Source organism: Merops nubicus, unplaced genomic scaffold (assembly GCF_000691845.1).
Source record: "Merops nubicus isolate BGI_N331 unplaced genomic scaffold, ASM69184v1 scaffold7948, whole genome shotgun sequence".
NCBI classification, from domain to species: Eukaryota; Metazoa; Chordata; class Aves; order Coraciiformes; family Meropidae; genus Merops; species Merops nubicus.
Genome location: NW_008627671.1, coordinates 27,199 through 48,157, shown reverse-complemented (window position 1 = coordinate 48,157; position 20,959 = coordinate 27,199). Strand labels below are relative to the sequence as shown.

At 36.0% G+C, this 20,959-nt stretch overlaps 1 protein-coding gene across 1 annotated transcript in view; it reads left to right on the top strand.

Moving 5' to 3' along the window:
• Positions 1-14,225, top strand: part of PCGF5 (polycomb group ring finger 5) — a 26,366-nt gene extending 12,141 nt beyond the window's left edge. Inside the window, exons 3-9 of the mRNA XM_008946397.1 lie at positions 2,097-2,152; positions 2,275-2,334; positions 6,265-6,413; positions 7,727-7,825; positions 9,094-9,183; positions 11,017-11,076; positions 13,331-14,225. Of these exons, the coding sequence (XP_008944645.1) occupies positions 2,097-2,152; positions 2,275-2,334; positions 6,265-6,413; positions 7,727-7,825; positions 9,094-9,183; positions 11,017-11,076; positions 13,331-13,378 (562 nt within the window). The 3' untranslated portion in view covers positions 13,379-14,225. The remainder of the gene's footprint in view (positions 1-2,096; positions 2,153-2,274; positions 2,335-6,264; positions 6,414-7,726; positions 7,826-9,093; positions 9,184-11,016; positions 11,077-13,330) is intronic.
• Positions 14,226-20,959: the final 6,734 nt, after the last annotated feature.

The following is a 20,959-nucleotide window of genomic DNA, read 5'->3' as shown; positions in this document are numbered from 1 at the left end:
ATTAGTTTGTAACACTGCTGTGAGTTTAGGAATAAATATTCCTACATTGATATTAAAATAGATATTTATATCTGGAATTTACTAGGGTTGGTATTATTTCCTTATGTCATTATGTTTTGTATATTATTGTCCTGGTTATAATATATATATTATATTTTGTAGACAAAATTATTGTCAAGTTTTGCTGTGATTTTTTTTGTCCTGACAAGAAGAAATGGATTGTGGTTGTAGCTTAAGCATGAGTATTCTTATGGTGTGACATTCTCTATGAACTGATGGATTACACAGGGATCTAGTCTCAGAACAAGATGATTGGTTAATAGGTCTAATTACAAGCTTTCAATGAGAAATGCGAATTTGGTAAAGAGGAGAACCTGGAATGCTCATATATTTATTATAAGAAGGTAGTTGTTATCTATTAAAATGGCTTTTAGGCATTCATCAAAATCTTTCAGTCATCTTCCTACTTTGCCACTGCTAGTGAACAAAAGACAGAGAAGTCATATGTTTTATAACAGGCCTACGGTGTATTATTAATCACATGTACACATACACGTGTGTATATATGCAAATATATAAGTGTATAGAGAGAGAGATTTCATTACTGAGATGAAAAATTAGAGCAACTAAAAATATACCCAAAGCATATTGTAACCTCTGACTAAATCTCGAGGTACTTAATTTCTCTGCCTGTGTTACTTAGTTGTGTGATAGGTTTTTGTTTGGAGCCTGGACAGTGGGAGTTAATGTTCACAGGAGAAGATTTAGAGGGGAGAGGAGAGAAAGGGAAAGGAAGCAGAATGAGAGACAGAGGAAACTGAAGGAGGAGTGAGATGGAGAGGAAGTGGAACTAGAAAGTGGATGATAAATGGTTAGGAAAGTAGGTAAAATTCAGAGTAAAGGGAAGAAAAATATTTTAGCTTCATCAACAAAGGTAAACGCGGTGTGTGCCCTGGAAGGGACTGTGGTAGTTATTTCTGGCACTCAGGTGAGGCTGTCAGAGGACGTGCCTGTGTTGCATACTGCCGCCTGCTGGACAGCCTCCTGGCAGGGCTAAGTCTTTTAAATGGCTTATGTTGGGTACTGAGAATTGGCTAGCTAGAGAGCAGGGGTGCTCTGTGGTCCTTTTTCTCCTGCCAAGACTGGCTTGTATGTGTTGTAATGAGTAGGGGATAGTCTGTTCATCTGAAGGGACCCTAAAAATCACCTAGTTCCAACCCCCTGCCATGGGCAGGCACACCTCCCACTAGACCAGGTTACACAAGGCCCCATCCAACCTAGTCTTGAACACATCTAGTGATGGAACATCCACAACTTCCCTGGACAACCTGTTCCAGGGTCTCACCACCCTCATAGTGAAGAGCTTCTACATGTAATTTAAATCTACCCTCTTCTAGTTTGAAGCAATTACCCCATGTCCTATCACTACTAGCCATTGCAAAAAGTCCCTCCCCAGCTTTCTTGTAAGCCCTTCAGATACTGGAAGGCTACAATAAGGTCTCCCCAGAGCTTTCTCCAGGCTGAACAACCCTGACTCTCTCAGCCTGTCCCTGTAGGAGAGGTGTTCCAGCCTTCTGATCATCTTCATGGCTTTCCTCCGGATCTACTCCAACAGATCCATGTTATTCTTGTGCTGGGGGCTCCAGAGATGGATTCCAGGTGGGGTCTCACCAGAGCGGAGTAGGGGGGGAGAATCACCTCCCTCAACCTGCTGGACACACTTCTCTTGATGCAGCCCCGGATACAGTTGGCTTTCTGGGCTCCTTACTTTTAGTAGAACAATTGTTTGCTTGTAACACAAATTAAAACAATGAAGTTTTTAGATTATGATTTTTTCTCTTTTCTTTTCTTCATTTTTGCTGTTATACATTAAAAAATAAATTCCTTGGTTATTTGAAAAGAAATCTATTCAAGAAGTAGTTGTGATGAGTTTTAATGCATGTTGTCTCTCAAGCTGAAATCAATTGGGTTTTGCAGGATTTATTATTTGCCAGAAATATGTGACTGATTTTATTATTCAAATGTATTTATAAGCTAAAAATGTTTAAAATGCTAGTTTGTATTTAACATGGGATGTTTTTTTTTCCCTTTGAAAGGCTGGATAACACCTTAGAGGAAATTATATTTAAGCTGGTGCCTGGACTTCGAGAACGTGAGTTTCACATTTGGTTTTGGGTACCTATTGAAGTTGATGGAGGGAATATGGCTATTTCTGATTATATACCTCAAGTATTGATTTTAAAATTCACATTACTGTTCTTTGATGTTAACTAGAGGAACTGCAGCGAGAGATTGAATTTTGGAAGAAAAACAAACCTCAAGAAAACGGACAAGGTGACGATTTTTTTTTTCCTGTCTCATTTGTATGCTAAGTAACATTGTTCATTAAGCCCTGTTTCTTCACACACTTACTCATCTACATTGTTTTTGCTGAATTCAAAGATACTACAGGAACTCATAACAAATCTATGGGCCTTCATGTGGTGCTGCTTAAGTATTAAACAGTTGTTTTACAAACATGAGCTGTCCTACCATTATTTGTATTTACATTTCCCTGAGCTCTCACTTTCACCACTCATACGATTGTCTACTTGAATTCTTGATTTTCTTAATACAGCAAGATGCAGGACTACTAGAGGTTTTTACAGATTATTTTCTGTCACTGAATTTGACCAGCTGTTAAGTAGGAGTTTGTCAAGAATTAGTTATGACAAATAGTAAAACAGTTTTCCACACATGCTAAATAATTGTTTTTTATAGATTCAAAAATAGTTTTGGTTTGGTTTTTCTTCTTTTTTTTTTTTTTTTATTTGACCCATGAACTTTGAGAGCTCAGCACTGAGATGCTAAGTGAGGACTACATTCAGCTGGTTTTATGCTCTTCTAATTTGACATCAAACTTTTGATATCATAGCCTATTTGATTTGGGCATTTTTTAAGTTTTTCAAAAGGCTCTGCAAAGCTAAAGAGAGAGCTGTTTTTAGTAAAGGATCATTGTCAAGTAAACTTCTTGCAATACTCTCCTCCACTCAATTGTTTATAATATCTTCTTTTCAACTTCATAACATTTCATTTACTTTCTCACTAATCCTATTGCTTTGCTTTTGGCATCCATTTTAAGGGACAAGGTTCTTTCTTACATAATTCAATGAAGAACTGCAGGAGAGTTTAGATGAAATTATCTTAATTCACTACAACATACTGTGTAGTGTATATCTATTCAGTTTTTCAAATACTTAGAAAATATTTTCATGAAATACAGATGTTCATTGACTGTTTAGGAAGTGATCTTCTGCTATATACATGGATAGAAGAGTAACATATATTCTGCAAATCTGTAGAATGTGACTTACTTTTAAGCAATTATTCTTTTGGTTCTTACTTTCCTTCCATGATTTAATGTTGAACCTAATGGAGATCAGTCACTAAGTGTAATGAGTAAGTGCATTGTTTTGTGAATTAGAGGGAGGCTCTAACTCTGGAAGTATACTTTCAAGTAGCTACAGGTGTATCTAGGTCTGCTAGTGACTGTATCCTTGGTCTATGGAAATTTGGTTCTACAAACCCTTTGAAAGTTGTGACAACTCATTGAAACAAATCATGAGCATTTAAACTATTTTCTGCCTTAAACAAGCATTTAGAATCTTGCCTGAGAATAAATTGTTTGGTGAGAATAATTTCAGTAAGAAGGGGCTGTTTCAGTTGTCAATACCATGTCCTGCAATCATTTAGTCAGTCTAGTTTAAAAGAATCCATCAGTTATCTCCTGTTCCACAGGGCACAACGCAGATCCCACCCTTAGCATCTAAGATCTGTGAGAAAATCCCAGGACTTAGAGTTTTCACATATCAGAAGAAAAAAATCCCCTAACAACAAAGCATGTCTTGGGCATTGGTGACTCCACTGAGAGAGTGGTTACTAGAGGGAACTGATGGATAGGAAACATACTGTGGTACAGAGAAAACAGTTTTTATTGGTCTTCTCCAGTCTGAACTGGAAAAAGAAGAGGGCAAACAGCTTTCCATTGGCTCACTCTGGTGATCAGTTTTGTGTTGAATTTCTGAGAAAAGCAAAGGATGTAGGCAATTTCCTAGGATTGCAAGAAAGATAAGGGGGAAAAAAAGGAAAGATAGATCAATTTATACCTTAAGGAAAGAGCGGGGAGGTGCGTTGGGTGTTGGTTTGGTTTTCCTGCCTTCTGTTCTTGGTTTGGTGTTTTTGACTTGTAGAACACCAGGTGTATTTTGGTGACACTGACATTTCTTTGTTTCTTCTTTTTCTTCTTTCTTTAATCTTCTATCATATTGAACTTTAATAACATGCCTCTAATGGACCATCACATTGATTTCTAGAGGCTGCTTGTACAAACATCATTAATTCTAATCTCTACAAAGATATAGTAAATAGTCTGGTGCCATTTACATGGAGGAGCATTTTAATTTCTATCAGAACATGTTGAAAGATGTGACCTTTTTTGTGTATATGCCTACTTCTGGAATGATTTTACAATTGTAAATTTGCTAATTTCCCTAGTTATGTCGTGGGTTTGCCCTTCTAGACTTTTCAAACTGCATAACTAAATCTTCCTCTATTACTCAGCAGTAATAACTGTTCTGGATGTGTTTGCATTGCCAAAGAATCTGTGAATCATAGGCAGGCTTCTCAGACAAATGCTTGTGACAGGTAGACTGCAACTGCTTGATTAAAAGTTTGCTTTCTGGATTTTCACAAAAAGAAAAAAAAAATAACCTGCAGTTTGACACTGTAAATTCTGTTCATAGCAAAATGATAGGAACAAACGGTATGCATGACACATTCAACTGAAAGTATCAATAGCTAGTAGGGACTTGTGGGCAAATCTTTAATACTTATAAAATACTTCGAAATTGTGAGAAAGAAAAGTAATGAATGTAGCCTGAAACACATCATGAATGTGTGAACTGAATGAATTACTGTGTCTAGAAACTCAGGCATAGCTTGATACAAGTTTTCATTCTATCTTCTCATCTTAATTCTTCTAAATTACTTTAAAAGCTTGTGGTAAATGTAGGAAAACAGCAGAATTTTACCTAAAAGTTTTTCAGGAAATGCAACAGTAGCTTATACAAGTCGCTTGTGTAACATTTTATTCCAACAGAGAGCAGCCTTTGTTTTAAATCAAAATAAGTAAGTTTGGGACACAGAAAAAACAAATGTGTACAATAATGGTATTGTATACTGTATTCCAAATCTGTAAAAAATTAACTCAATTTTATGGTTCATTTTTATGGGCATTATATACGTATCTAGATGTACTTGTTCATCTTAGCATTCCTGTGTTCAACTATGCTATAGCTTTGAAAACTGTAGGAGAAGGTACCTTTTCCAGATTGGATTTGCAAGCCAGGAATCTATAGAACACGTAACAGCATCAGTGAAGAGAGATAACATAGTATATGTCATTATATGGGATATGTGTGCTCTGCCAAAAAACATGGGGACCATTCCTCTTCTCTTTTTTTTCCTTTTGTTTCATTTGTTTGTGCTTTGTTTTGTTTTTAAAGGGGAATAAGTATATGACTATATAGTTATAAAATCCTTCTGGAAAGAGACACCTGGAGTTCTTACAGTTAAATTACTTAGACCAGATCAGAAGTGGATGAAGGTTACGTTCTATCTTTCCTTCTTCATAACATTTTGGGAACTTGTCTCAACTAGGTTATTGCAGCAGACAGTTAATATTAATTGATTACCTATGTTACTTTGATATACAGCTGTTTGGAATTAGTTATTCCACTGTTATTTAAAAGCATGATTTTACCAGTGAAGTCTCCCACCACAGACTAGGTTTATGTTGTTGAGTAACTCGATTTTGGAATTAGTTATTCCACTGTTATTTAAAAGCATGATTTTACCAGTGAAGTCTCCCACCACAGAGTAGGTTTATGTTGTTAACTCGATGCATGTGCAGCTGCAGGATTTTAATCACTAGACACAAACAGAAGTAGACAGCCATAACCATTAGTGCTCTAGCAGCCTAATTATCTTCTGTCACACAGAAATCTGTTGTTTGCATATTACATTAAAGTTTCAATAGCAGACCTTTGTTTTCAGAGATTTAAAAATGGATCAATTTTAAGACTGTGCTGTATTAAAATTGTATGAAGTTAATCTGAAGAAATAATAAGTTCTTGAAAATGAAGTATTACTTTAAATTTGGGTTTTTTTGCTACTGTGACTTTTAATTATTTTACACTTAAATAATATGATCTTCATATTTTACAGATGAAAGCCCAAAAGCTGATAAACCCAAAGTAGATGAAGAGTGTGATGAAAATGATGAAGATAAAGACTATCACAGGAGTGACCCACAGATTGCTATCTGCCTTGACTGCTTACGCAACAATGGGCAGTCAGGAGACAATGTTGTCAAAGTGAGTAGTAAAGATACTCTGTGCTATTGTTATTGTTGGCAGAATAACATTTTATAGGAACTAAATAATTTTATAACCATTGACAGCAAGCTATAATGTAGTGACTTGTCTCCACTTCCATGCTTATTCAGCCCTTTTGTTTGAGACATTTCAATGCATCTTGGAATTTTGTAAAAAATACAGTTCTGTACAGAAATCCATCTGTGACAATGGACTGTAGTTTTTTCTATGAATTACAGTTCTGTAGTCTACAACCTTGGTGGTATGTAAATGCATTACACAGTAAACTACAGCATGCCACAGAGGTACTTAAAAAGTGAGCTGTAGGTGAGCTGCCTTACACTTCCAGGGTCGCTGTTTTGCCAGGCCACCATGAAGTTGCTTTTCAGATATGTTGGGTGCTGCGTGATTGGGATCCAGATCTTTTGAGCTGTAAACCTGTTTCTGACACTGGTGTGTCTTCTGTGGCCTCGGGCAGGTCACTTCCATCTCTAAAATGTGTACAATAATGCTTGCTCACTGCTGTACTAAGAATTAGGGATATTTGTTTTCTAATCCTGAAGGAAAGATTACTTAATGGTGTTGAGTCTGGTGCTTAGAAGGGTTTAGAAATCCTCCTAGGTTTTAATGTTTTATTAAATTATGCAGACAAGAAATAAAATATTACAAATTTTTCTAACAAAACACTGCTTACATTTTGTGTGTGTGTATTGTTACATGTATAAATTTGAAAGTTCTTACAGAGTAATAAAGTTTTGATTCAGCAAGAAAACGTGTGTGTGCTGTCACTGTCTGTTTCTGCTGTGCGCAGTAAGAAATCTGTATCTCCGTCACCACGATGGAGTCTCAGGTTACCAGCTTTCTTGTTGAATCAAAACTCTTAGATTCTGGATCACAGAATCTGTAATAGATCATGTCTCAGGTTTGTAGCTTCCCTGTATTTTGCCTAGATTAGTTGAGGATGTTTTTACTTCCTTTTTCTCTCAAGGGCTGAAGAAATTCTAAGAATTATAATACGTTTGACTCTAAGTGTTACTAATAAAAACACTTAGATTAGTTAAGTTCTTCTGGGGCTTTTGGTGGTCTCACTGGGTTTTGGTGTGGTTATTTCCCTCTCTCTTGGAAATTTCTTTAGAACCAGAGATGGGTCAAATTAACTTGTTTGTCATCTTGTAAATTTTGCTTAGAAGTGAACAAAAATGAACTTGCAGTGAAACTGGTTGGAAAAAAAAAACACTGATTACAGCTCTTCTTGCATTAAATATTTCTTACATGCTTCAAAATGTCTAACATTTTTTTTTCTGTTGCTTTAGGGTTTAATGAAGAAATTTATCCGCTGTTCTACTAGAGTGACTGTGGGAACTATCAAAAAGTTTCTCAGCTTAAAATTAAAACTTCCAAGTTCTTATGAGGTACATTTGAAAGAATTTATTTCCATACAAAGTATGAGGGTTTTAGGAAATTTTATCATATTTGAACTTGAAACTATCCAGTAACTATGAAGAAATGCGGAGCAATACAATTTGAATCTTTCAAAAAACAGACACTTCTTTTGCACCTTCTCTGGAATTAGGTGGAATTTGATGGAGAGAGGGTCTGTGCTGCATGAGTGATTTGATCTTGGCCAAGACTGTTCCCTGGGGGGATTTCCTAACATCGTAGAAGTTGGAAAGCAGAGTGGAGCTGGGAAGTGTGAGACCCCTGCCTTTGGTTTCCCTCTTCCCGGGGATACAGGAACTTTGACCTCAGCACAGACTGTTTATTCAGCCAGTTCCCTAACAGGAGTCAATGACTCCACAAACTGCAGGCTTCCTTTAGCACAAATGGCAGCATCCCAGCTTTCGTAAGGCTGAGTTAGGTTAGGTGCACAGGTATTGCAGAGCTATATGCAGGAGTTTGTCACAGTGTTATGACATGTTGACCAGCCATTTTGATGTAATTTCTTTTTGTTAATTTAATCTCTCTGACACCTTAATTACTTGTATTACGTAGTATCTGCTTACTTCAAAATTTTGTCATTCTTTCTCTAAAAAAAAAACAGAAAAGCATTACACCTGTAGTAATGAAAGAGCTGTGAAACATTTTCAGCAGACCATAGAAGATGGTATAATACAGTTTAAACCAGTCATTCTTAATAGTAAGATCATTACTTTCCTGTGCTTTCAGTTAATGAAGAACCATGTTTGTATACTCAGTAGTGCATTTTCCTTGTAACTTATAGTTATTTATAAACTTTTTGTTTTCATTACTTCATCTTATGTTAAAAAAGTTAAAGTGACAGTGCTTCTGTTTTGTATTTTTGGGCTTGAAAGAGCATTGGCATAGTAAGAAGGCCTTCAAAATACAGCACAAGGTTTTCTCTCAAAACAGACACTGTGTAGTATTGATAAAATTAGCAAGTGTTATCTCGTAACATTTAGTGATTTCCTACCTAGTTTAGCAGACTTTCTTCTTTATGCACCTTAACTGAAAACACAAAAGTGAAAAAAGAAAGTGGAATGCTATTGTACAAAATAGCATATTGTCAGCATGTTGCATTTTTCCAGGTTTGCCTGCACATATGATGGAGTTATTGTATAATGATAGGAGTTGTGGGATTGACTCGCAGAACTTAGCAGTTCATTTAGATATTAAAATTTTGCATCCCTTTGTCTTACTGTTTGTTCCGTTGTATTTTAAGCTGGATGTCCTATGCAATGGAGAAATCATGGGGAAGGATCATACTATGGAATTCATCTATATGACAAGATGGAGACTAAGAGGCGAAAACGTAAATGCTGTTACATTATTAATATGTGGTGGTTTGGTATATTTATCACAGAGATATAGAAGTATAGATGCTTTCACAGCTTGGTCCAAAATATGTTCTGTGACCCTTAAAAAAAACCCTTGTTTATAAATGTATTTTGCATGCTTTCTGGATTTCTTGTGTTAATCCCTATGAGTGAAACCCTGCAGCACATATATAGTGTGGAATCTGAACCTTAAAAATAGCAGGTATACAAAGTTTACATGCAAGTTCTGCTCTGAGTTTTAAGATAAGTATCTGAAAACCCCTGCACTTGTTCTTTTTCTGGAAATCTGTTTTGAGTGACCTTTTGAGCTACAGTACTTGGGGAATCTGCATCCAGCACTTCTTTATTAAGAATCTTTTATTCAGTCAGTAAACTGAAAGTGACCCTGAAAAATTATTGGTGAAATCCAATTGTTTTGTTCTTGTTTTTTTTTTTAACACTACACCCGTTTTCTTTTTAGATGTGCTGTATAACACTAACATCCAGATAACACAGCTACATGGGGTTTCCTTTTTGTATGTGTATATTTTATAATTGCAATATTTAATTTATTAAAAGACATTTCTTTCAGTCTGATATTCAGTTTGATTTAGTAGCCCTTAAATATTTAATTATTTAGATTTTAGAAGTCATATCCCCATTTCTTGTCTGTCTTTTATACATTTGTCTGTGGCTGTTGATTGTTCTTCACTCTTTATTGCTTTGTAGTGCGCGCAGACCAGCAGAGGCTATATTTGAGTTTGGGTTTGTGGTTTGTTTGCTTTTTTTTTTAAGCTTCCTAGTACTCAAAATAAAAAGCACTGAGGCATGGACAGAGAAGACAAAGGATTAAGCATACTGTGGAGTTAACAAATCAGAAGTTTCTTAAAGTTTTACCTTAATCTGAAGGGGAAAGGGGAAGGATAGATTTTGATAAGGAAGTAGGGGAGTTAATGTATATAGGCAAGTATTCATTAAATTTGAAAGTAATATTGCACTGAAATTTGGTGATTGCTGAAGCCCCAATATTTCACCAATGAGAGAGCTTTACATAGTGCTTTTTCCAATAGTGAATTGAAAACAATGGGTGTTTGCTGGGCTTGTCATCTTACATTTTTGTTAGCATTGGCTGTACTATTAAGAAGTGTTGAGGCAACAGCTTTACTGATAATGGAATACCTTCATGACATTTAATCCTGCAGTCCCTGCCTACAAATGGACTTTTGGCAGTTGCATTGATTTGGAAGCAACAGTAACTATCATCATGACAAAAAGAAGATTATTTGTTCTGGTTAAAATTTTTCAAAAAACTCAGAGCTGTAATTTTTAACATTAAGTGACTATAAGAGTTGACAGCTCCTGATTAAATTTCTAAGTTGTGTTTACATACACATAGTATAATCAGGTATACTCCCCTTAGGCCAGAGATGACAAACTAAAACCTGTAAAAATTACTTTGTTCTGGTAATACATCCAGTAACAACTGGGCTTCCATGATTTTGTTTTCCTTAACTGTGCCCAGTCTTGTTGTAAAACAGAAGTTGTGATGGCAATTAACTAACGATCTCTTCTTTTGGGTGGAGATCAAATAAAGGCATTATCTCCATCTTTGGTACTAGTCACCATGAACTTTTACTGGCAGACCTGTGGACCTTACAAGAGGTAGAGTAGTAAAGGGAAAATATCCATTTATTCATCAGACAAGCCTTTCCTATTTTAAATAAGTAAATTAATTTTAACCTTTACATTTGAGAAGTTAAGAAAACATTAAATGTCTATGTCCAGCTGTGGATGCCTCTTATCTGATCAGAACATCATCTCCTTCGCAGTTTCGGTGTCAGAACTGCTCATCTTCGCACGTCTGCTCACAGGATGGCACTTTTTATCAGGTAAGAGGCACTCACGACTGTACATACTACAGTCACTAAGGTCCTGTCAGGATTTCAGTGGTAGTCCCCATTACGGAGTTTTTGTAATTCCTTGCTGCAGAGTGCTGAAACTGTATGAGCAAGGCCTGAACATTTTCATCCTTCAGAGAAACCTTTATTGGATGAATAGGTAGCATCTATTCAAAAGGTTTAGGGATTTCTTTTACTTCACATTAGGCCATTTGTCTTTTTGTTAGAGAGAAGAGGGCTCAGTAGGCTGATAGCTGCATCAGTCTGGAAGGATTATCTACCTCTTCCTAGCTCATCCTTCTCAGAAGTAGCATTGGGCAGTCACTGACAAGGGCTCGAAATGAAGAGTGTGAATCAAAAGAAGTGATGTTAGTGTCAGCTTTTTGTGGCAATTCATATGTTCTTTTTAACAAAGCAAGGAAATGTTAGATTTTTCTAACACTGTAGAAATGGGATAATACCTTATCTCTAGATATAACAACCCGAAACCTCCCGAATCTGCAAACTGAATTTGATTTCCAGATTTCATTGCTCAATCTGGTTCATACCTATGTGAAACGGTATTTCAGATTCCTCATTAAGAATTTTGATTTGAACTAATTTCTAAAAGTTACTCTAGAAGTTTGAAATAATATTTTTGCTTGGGAAAAAAAATAATGATAGAGGGTCACTCCTCACTATGGATGAGAGTGACCTACTGCAGTCATACCTAGTTCAATAATTAGAACTGTTGCAACATAGTGCATTTTAATTGTACCGTGGCTTTGTAATTTTGTTTTGCAAGAACACTGAGCCTCACTGCTTCACATGGCAGTTTTGATGAGGTGACTTCTCTGTCTCTGCCTGTGTGCACTTGCAATGAGAGTTGTCTTTTAGAGACAATTTATGTAATCAAATTGAAAAAGCATGTGAAATAGCATTTAAATAGTATGGTAGTCATATCTTATGTAAATAAAACAGAGACTGAGTAATTTCTAATACAAATATGTGTTTGTTAATTGCACATGCAGACTATATGTGGTGCTCCCTGTGCCTTTCCTAAATGCTCCTGCTACTTCTGAATACCTCTGGCTTTATGTGGTGATTTCTCCGCACTGCAGTTTGTAAATCCCCAGCAAGCATGTACATTTAGTTCTGGTGATTGTTTCATTACCACAGCATAGGAAGTTGATTAACCTGTATAGATCTCTGTACTGTTATCGTTCGTTTTTGACCACTGAAATTCATCTGTATTGTATTTGAAGGATGCAGTGAAATATTTCTGCATTTAATGATAGCATCTTCAGTAATTCTTTGTATTTCCAAATTTGCAGTAACCCCCCCCTTAAATTAGCTGTGTTACTCTGCCCTGTGGCAGAGAGGTAGTTAAGCCATACAGCTGGTGAGACAATAAGATTTTCCTGGAATTTGTGCTAGAGAAAACATCCAGTATCCTAATAAAATTGAGGTGAAAACGTCAGACTTAAATGAAATGCTGACAGACTGAAAAACGAGGCATTTAGTAAAATAGCACTTCCATGACAAGTGCCCAGGTATTCCATGGCACTCTCTGGAAACCCACCTACTCTTGCCTCCTGTTCCATAACAGTTTTGTCCAATTCAGGGATCCAAGCAGTTGATGTACCTTTTTTTTTTTTTTTTCCCCCAGTAGGAACTAATAAAATATATCACTAGGTCTGAAATAGAGGAGTTTGAAATTTGGAAAGAAATTAGCCCTCATCTCCTGGAAAATCAGCTGACAGCAATTTAATGTGTTTTTGTTGTTTTGTTTTGGTTTTTTTTTAATTATTTTTAATACCAGAGTACCCTGGCTCCCATTAACTAGTGCTGGCTACTCTAGTATAGCTATGGAACCTCCATATGTATAAAAATCATCAAAGTACATACTCTGTAAATAGGCTTTGTTTAAAAAGTATAAAATTTTCAAGATTGTGTTTTCTCAAACTCTTAAGTGTACGTGTCATATGACAAAATTTAAAAGCAGATACAAGAGTTTTATATTAATGACAAGTACCTACAACGAACTGACAGATTAAATATAGATTTGAAGTACACGTATTGATTTGATTGTTGAAACGTATAGAATTATTTCATATGAATAAAAGTGATTGTAGCATACATTCATCATAGGGATAAGCTCTGGTTATTCCTAAGGCAATCCTTAATTGCATTTTCGGTGTATTTTTAATGAATTATGTTTTCTTGTCTGTTTTTGTTGTTGTTTTTCTCTTGCTTTTGTTTTCAGTCTTACCCTATGGTACTTCAGTATCGACCTAGAATTGACTTCGGTTAGACCAAAGGGCCAGATCCCGCTGAGATGAATCCTGCACTATTTGTTTACCCATCGACAGATTGCACAATGAATGGATGTGCCTGGATTAGGGGGACACAACCAGATTTTCAGCATGCAAATAAGGACATTACCTTTCTTAAAATTGTCAGTTGCATCTCTGTTGTTTCTATTAGAGCAAGCCAAGTGCCATTCTGCTATTGAAATGTGCATAAGATATTCGTGTATCTTACGAGTGTGGTGCAAATCATAGCCAAAATCATGAAGTGTACAGTCAAGATTCAAAAACTATGGAAAATTTTTGCTTGCGTGTTAGAAAATTTTTCTGGTCCTAACATTGATTACACTAGCAAAATGGCAGAGTGCTCATTCCATTTGGTGTTGGCAGTTTCACACACTATTTTACTGAATATTGTTGTTTAAATCATAGAGTACTGTACAAAGAGCTAAGGATTATACCTTGAAAATATTTTGTATAGAAAAATATATTTAGAAAAGTGGTGATTGGGCCACTACCTTTTTCTTGACAAGCTTCTCATGGGTCCAGGTATAGCTCACTCATGAGTATGCAACAGTCCTTTTGCAGTGAATGAAGATGAATTACCCTTAACAGGAGGTGTAGAACACTCAAACCAGTAATTTTAAATCTTCTAAATAGATTCTGCTAATATTGCTTAAAAGCATTGCAGCCTTTGTGATTGCACTTTTCTATGGTTTCCCTAAAGATTGGAATTTGGGATTCTAGCTATTTTTGGAAAATGGCTTCTGGTCAGATTACATTTCTTCTAATAAACCTCCATAAAGATGAAGTTAAAAATAATGTAAATGTCTATGAAACAAATAAATTCCACTACAAGATTACAACCAAGGCAAAATTTTACATAATTACTGCCTTCCATAGAAAGCATTTCCTTCTATGATTGATTGGAGGTGTATAACATGCTAAGGCAAAATATATAGCTTTAATTACATTATGTATCTCTTGTGACTATCTGGAGTTTAGAATTCATTACAGAAATTTTCATTAGTTAAAGTCACATCATGGAACTGTTCCCATAGAATTAGAGGTAATGCAATACTGAAGATAAGCAGTCTGACCAAAATAATTGTACAGGTCTTTTTTTTTTTTTATTTTCCCCTGAGACCTGGTAGTGCTGGATAAAAAGTGATTGTTGCCTTAGGTACCACAAGCATAATGATTCTAGTATAGAATGTTTACTGGGGTTTCTGGTAATGTTGCAGGGAACCTAGTAATGCATATGGTTTCTGTAGTCTTCCATTGCCTGCTCTGCTTAAAAGTCAGTTGAGTTTTTAACTTCAAATTATGTGTAGATACTTATAGTTCAGTACTTCTGTGTAAATTCTGCTTAAGGTACACCTGCTAGTATTGTAGGTAATGATTTACTTTCTTATGCCTTTTGCATACAGCAAAAAGGAACCAAATCAAATTTTCTGAAGCTACTATAAAGTGAACTAATCATTCTTAGATAAGACAAAGTGAAAAGTCTATCTTGGGATCAAGTATAAAAGATAGCTGCAAGGCTGCAACTCCTTTGTAAATTTATGTTCATGTACATTAGTATGCTTCTGTAGGAGAAATTAGCATGTTGTAGATTAAATCTGGCCCCTTTAATGTTAGCGGGAGTTCTAACATTGATGACTTGAGGAATCCATGTATAGCTGGCTTGAATTCTACCATTGCACTCCAAAGCCCATGTGACATGCAGAAATAAAGATGCTGTCAGTAGCAGTCTGTTTAGGAAACCTGCCATTGCAGGTCAAGGTTGCACATATTGTGCAGATGCCAGTGAACCTGGGGAAGCAAAACCTTTAAGAAGCTGCTGCTGCTCCTTTCTGAAGGCATAGTGTGCTGACTGGTAGGCCCACGCTGTAGATGGAAGGTGTGCACTTGCTGGCTGTGGGAGGCAGATGCCTTTTTGCCCACCCAGTCTGTCGTGTGCTGCTTGACAGAAGCGAGAAGATACTCCGTGTTGGGAGAGCCCTTCTCCTCTGCAGAGTCTCTAGGGAAAAACAGATCCTTTGTATATATAGAAGTCCTCCTCACAGAGCAGCTTGGAAGAGCAGAGCATGCATTCTGATTGCAACTCATTCTTCTCTTTAGTATATACAGTTGTTTTGTATGGTAGAAATAGGATATTATTTGTAAATATTTACATGCACATACAAATGACACCTTAAGAGTTTTTATATATTTCACATGTTTTTATATCAGAATTTTCACTGTAGATTCACTTGACATAAAACGCCTGTTACAGTTTATGACAAAACTAATGGTAGGACAGTTGAGCATAATTTCTGCTTGGTTTGGGGGACAATTTTTTTTGTCAACATTGCGCTTGCTGTTTTGACAAGTTTCAACAGACTTGTTTCAAAAAGAGAATACATTGAGTTTAGTCCATTTTAAGTTATCTTACACAGAATTTTGTGTCCACCTAACAGGACCCCTGAAATAAAAATACTTCGTATTGGCTTCTGAATGGCAACTTCTATAAGATTTGACTGTTAAGTGACTTTTGGTATTCATAAGTCAGGGAACCATGAAGTCTCTTGTTCAGAACTGGGTATGAGTTTAATTCATTATGTTTTCCTGATGTAATTTAAAGCTGGATTACAGAAGGCAGATCTTCATTTTAAGCATAGAAGATACTGACAGATATGATTTAATGGTTCTAGCTAAGAATCCTGGCATTAAATGCATATGATCTAGCCACCTACATTTTATGCATTTCTGATTTGATGGCACAGTGCCTGAGTGCTGTTATAGTTTAATAGTTTTTGTAGGAGTGAAGTGCCAGTGAAATACATATCCTAACTGGGCAGCTTGTGTAACACAGGCCTTGCCTTCTTCACAGGAAATTTCTCTATTGTAGAGTACATAGGTGCCATGTATCTACAGATACACATATTTAGTTCATTTGTGCCAATTAAGAAGATCTGAACAGCGTAGAAATATGAAATGTGTGTACAGGTTCCTATGTGCCAAAGATGGGGTAAACTGAAATGAGTACGTAAGCATTCCATTAAAACTATACCACATGTCATCCGAGAGCAGATGACTGTACAATGTCACACACCTTCTGAGCATTTCCATGACAAAGTGTCACCACTGTATGTTTGTAAAGAGCAGGAATATCAACTAAGTGCTGCTGCCACTGTGTTTCTGTGGCTTTCCCATATCACAGTACCTAGCTGCAGAGGAATACGACCTAAAAAATTCTGTACTGCTACCTAACCTTGCTGTCTTTTATTTAGCACATTTGGTGCTCCTTCCCACGCACCCAGAAAAAAAAAAAAAGAAAAAAAAAAGAAAAACTTAAGAATTTGTATCTGCTTTTTACTCTGAGGTAACTCATTCATTAAGGTCATAAGCAATTTTTTGCTGAACATAGCTGTATGCTGCATTTGTCTAGAAACAAACTGTAAGCTAGAATTTACAAAGGAGATCCTATATCTCAAACAATATGGAATGAAATGATTAATCAAAAAAATGTATCTTCCATCATGCATTACTACACTGCTCATAGCTAAGGGCCTGGTCCTATAAATATATTTTCATTTGGATGATATACCAAATAAGATTACTACAATAATCTAAGTGACTCATCACTGTAGCAGATCCTGCTCACATGAAAGCTTCTGGGATCTGGGTCCTAGGAGTATGTGATGCTATAAGTTTATTGTGCATACTCAGCTAGCTTGCAGTTATTATGCAAAAAAAAAAAAAACAATTATAAAAAGTATTATTTTTACTTTACTGAAAACATTATGTAAAGCAAAGTGCCTGATTATTAATACAGAATACCTTTTAAGCCCATTGTTTCCACTTGGCAGGGTAATATTCACTTCTGTATTTTATCTATGGTCTTAATATTTTCAGCAAGAATATTTCATAAGCATGCTGTATTGGGAAGCTTTATTTCCTGGAAAACAAGCAGAAAAATAAAAGTATTCTGTTAAATAATTTTAAATTTAAAACCCCTATATCAATAGAAACTCTATGAAAATAATTGCTTTTATATTGAAATTATTTTATTTTCTCCATGAGGAACCCAAGAATTCTAGACCTTTTTCTTTTTTTCTCCAAAGCTTCCAACAAAATGTCTTGACTTTTCTCTTCTGCAGTTATCAAAAGCAATTCCAGTATATCTTCAGGAGAAAAGGATTGATCACATTACCTTTAGATATAAGCTAGACTGTTGTTCTCTGCTGCAGATAAACTAATGGTCCAGAGTTCCATCTCATCTCTCCCATGTATAATTTTGACATGACTTTTTGAGAGAAGAAAACAATTTTTCCTTCTCTGCTGCTTTCTAAAATAACACAGTAGGCTAAGGTTTAGTCAGCTGAACCAATCACTGAGTTGTATTGTTCCATTTGTGGCTTTTTTTTTTACATTTTCATATCACTGAAGACACCAAGAAGCATTCATTCCCCAGAAAAAATATTATAGTGACGGCTTGCAATAAAAGGAATAGCATCCAGCCCAGCCAGGTACTATGTCTGGTAGAAATACTAGAGAACAGGGGGTTGTTCAAAGTCAGTCTTAAGTCTCAAGCAGATTGAGCCCTGTTTGTAGAGGGACTAAATAAAATACTGGTCAATTACATGGACTGATCAAGCTCATTTTTATCCCTGAAAAAAGACCAAAGGCAGATAAGACTTAGATGCTTATGACAGCGAATATATAAACACAGATGCTTAAATCGAGAGCTTGATCCAGTTTCTTCACTAAACCTAGACAGGTTGAAGGCATCTTCCTGCTTTCATTGAAAGTGTATATATCGTGCAGGATATTCCCCTCTCATTGTACTTCATGCTGTGTTATTTTATTATTTAGCTCAGCTAAGAAGTCTGTTCAGGCACCCTCTGTCTTGTAATGAATTCTAGGTTCTTAGACCTCTTTGGCCCATTCCCCTACCCCACCCCATTTCATGCCCAACAAGTAGAAACATTGAGGAGTTAGAAAGGAGAAACTGCACTTGAGGAATCAGCTCATAGGTTTCATTCATTGGGCGCCTCTCATGGATTTCAGCAAAGTTTTCACAGTTCTGCATTTTGAATCCTTCACAGCCAGTTTGAACAATGTAATGCTTCCACAAGGTGTTCAGCTAAAGACACTTGTTTGAGGAAGCATTCCAAGTCTACTGGATTGTGTTCCCCAATGAATTCCAAGAGAGAAGGGGATTCATTCACCCTAAATGAAATGTGAAAAACTTCCAGCTGCTCATGTACCACTGGTTTTATCTCATATAAGTAGCCTGGCCTCCAGACCTCAGCTGAAACATCCTTCTGAAGGAATGTCCTCCAAAAGATGATCTTGTCATGATAATATATTTTTCTTCATATGCAGACCTACCTGTTGATTTTTATTTTTTTTTTTTAAAACTACAGTCTACACTCTCTGTAGATCAGATTAAAACATCAGATTCCAAAATGGGAAATTAATTAATTAACTAATTCCTGTCAGATTCTTCCATCTAAGTGTATGTGCCATAAATGTTTTTCTGAATTCAGATAGCTTGCTACTACAGTTGAGTAAGCATGTTATTTCATTCTCTGTTAAGCAATTTAGATCTGTACAGTTCTGGAGTGTGGCCTTGAAACAGAGGAGCTCTGTAGATGGGTGGAAATGTCCAGGCTACCTTTTGTACTTGCAGAAAGAGACTTAGTTCTGTAGGCTCAGGATGGATGAGACATTCTGGAGTGAAGGAGGTCTACAAGTGGAAGTTTTTGTCATTACATTAATTTTAACCAAAGAGAGGCATTAGTGTGACTTTGCATGTGTATGTGAATCATTAGGCATACTTTTCTTTGAAGGAACTTTTATGTGGATTTTTAGCAAATGCTTCTAACGAGGTTAATAATGTGACAGTTGACAGGACGAGGTGGACAGAAGTAGCTACTGTGCATTTTCCTTTTTCCTCCTGATAGTGAGTGGAAAGCAAAGTACGAGTTGAGAGTAGGTTGCTGTACAATATACTAAATTGCTGCAACCATAAAACATCTGCGCTGCTAGTTAACATGCTGAGGTTTGTATTACAAATGAAGTTGTAACAAAGATGTTCATTATCTAAGGGCAAGGCACACAATTTATGATCCTATTCTACTCCTAAAATTCTGGTTTGTATTATATTGAGTGTGGTAGACATTGTTGCTGTTTTCTCATGAATTTTGATGCCATAAAATGGAACACGCTCCCTTTTTACTGAAAAATATCACATACTGAATGATTTAAAATTACTCTTTCTTGTCAGATATTTAGTTTGTTCATAAAAAAGGTTTTTATAAATAAACTATTTTTATGGATAATCTGATTGCCTAATAGTTTTAAGGGACCTATTTAGTACCAAAGGTAAAGCTACCCAGAAACGTACTTGGAGTAAGGCATTGACCTTTTCCTGGAGTGCAGTGGTCAAGAGTTACACCTGGAATCAGAAAAGCAGAACTTAACTGTTGGTAGCTGTCTGCCACCACGTTGAAGGATTAGGCACACCTAGCAGTTTCCAAAACAAAATGGAAAAGGAGAAGACAAACAGGAGTCGCATGAAGGTTGAGTTAACAGACCTAACGTAGCTCCTTGAGCCCTGGCTCACATTCCCCAAGTAAAGCACAAAGGCTTGCATTACTGGTGTGTCTGCTATACCTGGCCTGGGAACTTACAAAAAACTTCAGTGTGCTGTCAATCCTCTAAACCTTCCAAAGCACAAAATATTCACCAAGCTACTTTTGGGTTTTCTAGCTGTAGTTCAGTGATATTTTGGAGGGTGGAAAGGACAGACTTTGAGGATAGTGGGAAGATACTAAGTATGTTTTACAGATTTTTATAGATATTTTTTTAGCAAATGGCTTTGCTGTCCTTGATGTGAGACCATTGATTAGCAAGAAGTCAATTATTTTACTTGTGCAGTATAAAATAGAAAGAGTAAAGAAATCCAAATATCTTGATCACCTTTTCCAGGATAGTGACTAACTAACCTGGAAAGGAATAGGACAAATGAGTTCTTTAGCTGACTGAAATATTTTATTCTAAAAACTTACTGATCGTGGTTTGTTCTTTTTTTCTCAAATAAAAGCTTCTTAGAATAAACATGAAGCGATGTATAATTTCTTTTTTCCCTTATTGCAGACTTAACTATTGAAAGGAAAATATTTTGTGTTTTTTAAAATTAATGCAAAGCCTGAACTGTTGGGTGTTCCAGGCTACTGACTAGATGATATAGAGTTACTCTCAATGGAATTTTTTGGGATGGGGGCCTAAGTGTCCTTATATAAGCTGTGATCCAAGTTATGATAAGAAAGGAGCCTACAGTGAGCAGTAATAATGTTCTAATGCTTCCTTGCATTTGATCAGTAGTTACCAGTTTTTAATGTAACAGCCCTCACAGTACTTAGGAGCTCATAGAACATATTGTGATGTTATGTTGCTAATTTGTTTTAAAATATAAAATGTTTTAAGCTTTTTGTCAAAAGTGATAACATCATATTACAAATAAACCTTTTTGTGGTTGTAAAATTTAGCTTATAAATCATTCAAATTGAAGTGAAAAAAAAAACACAGGTCAT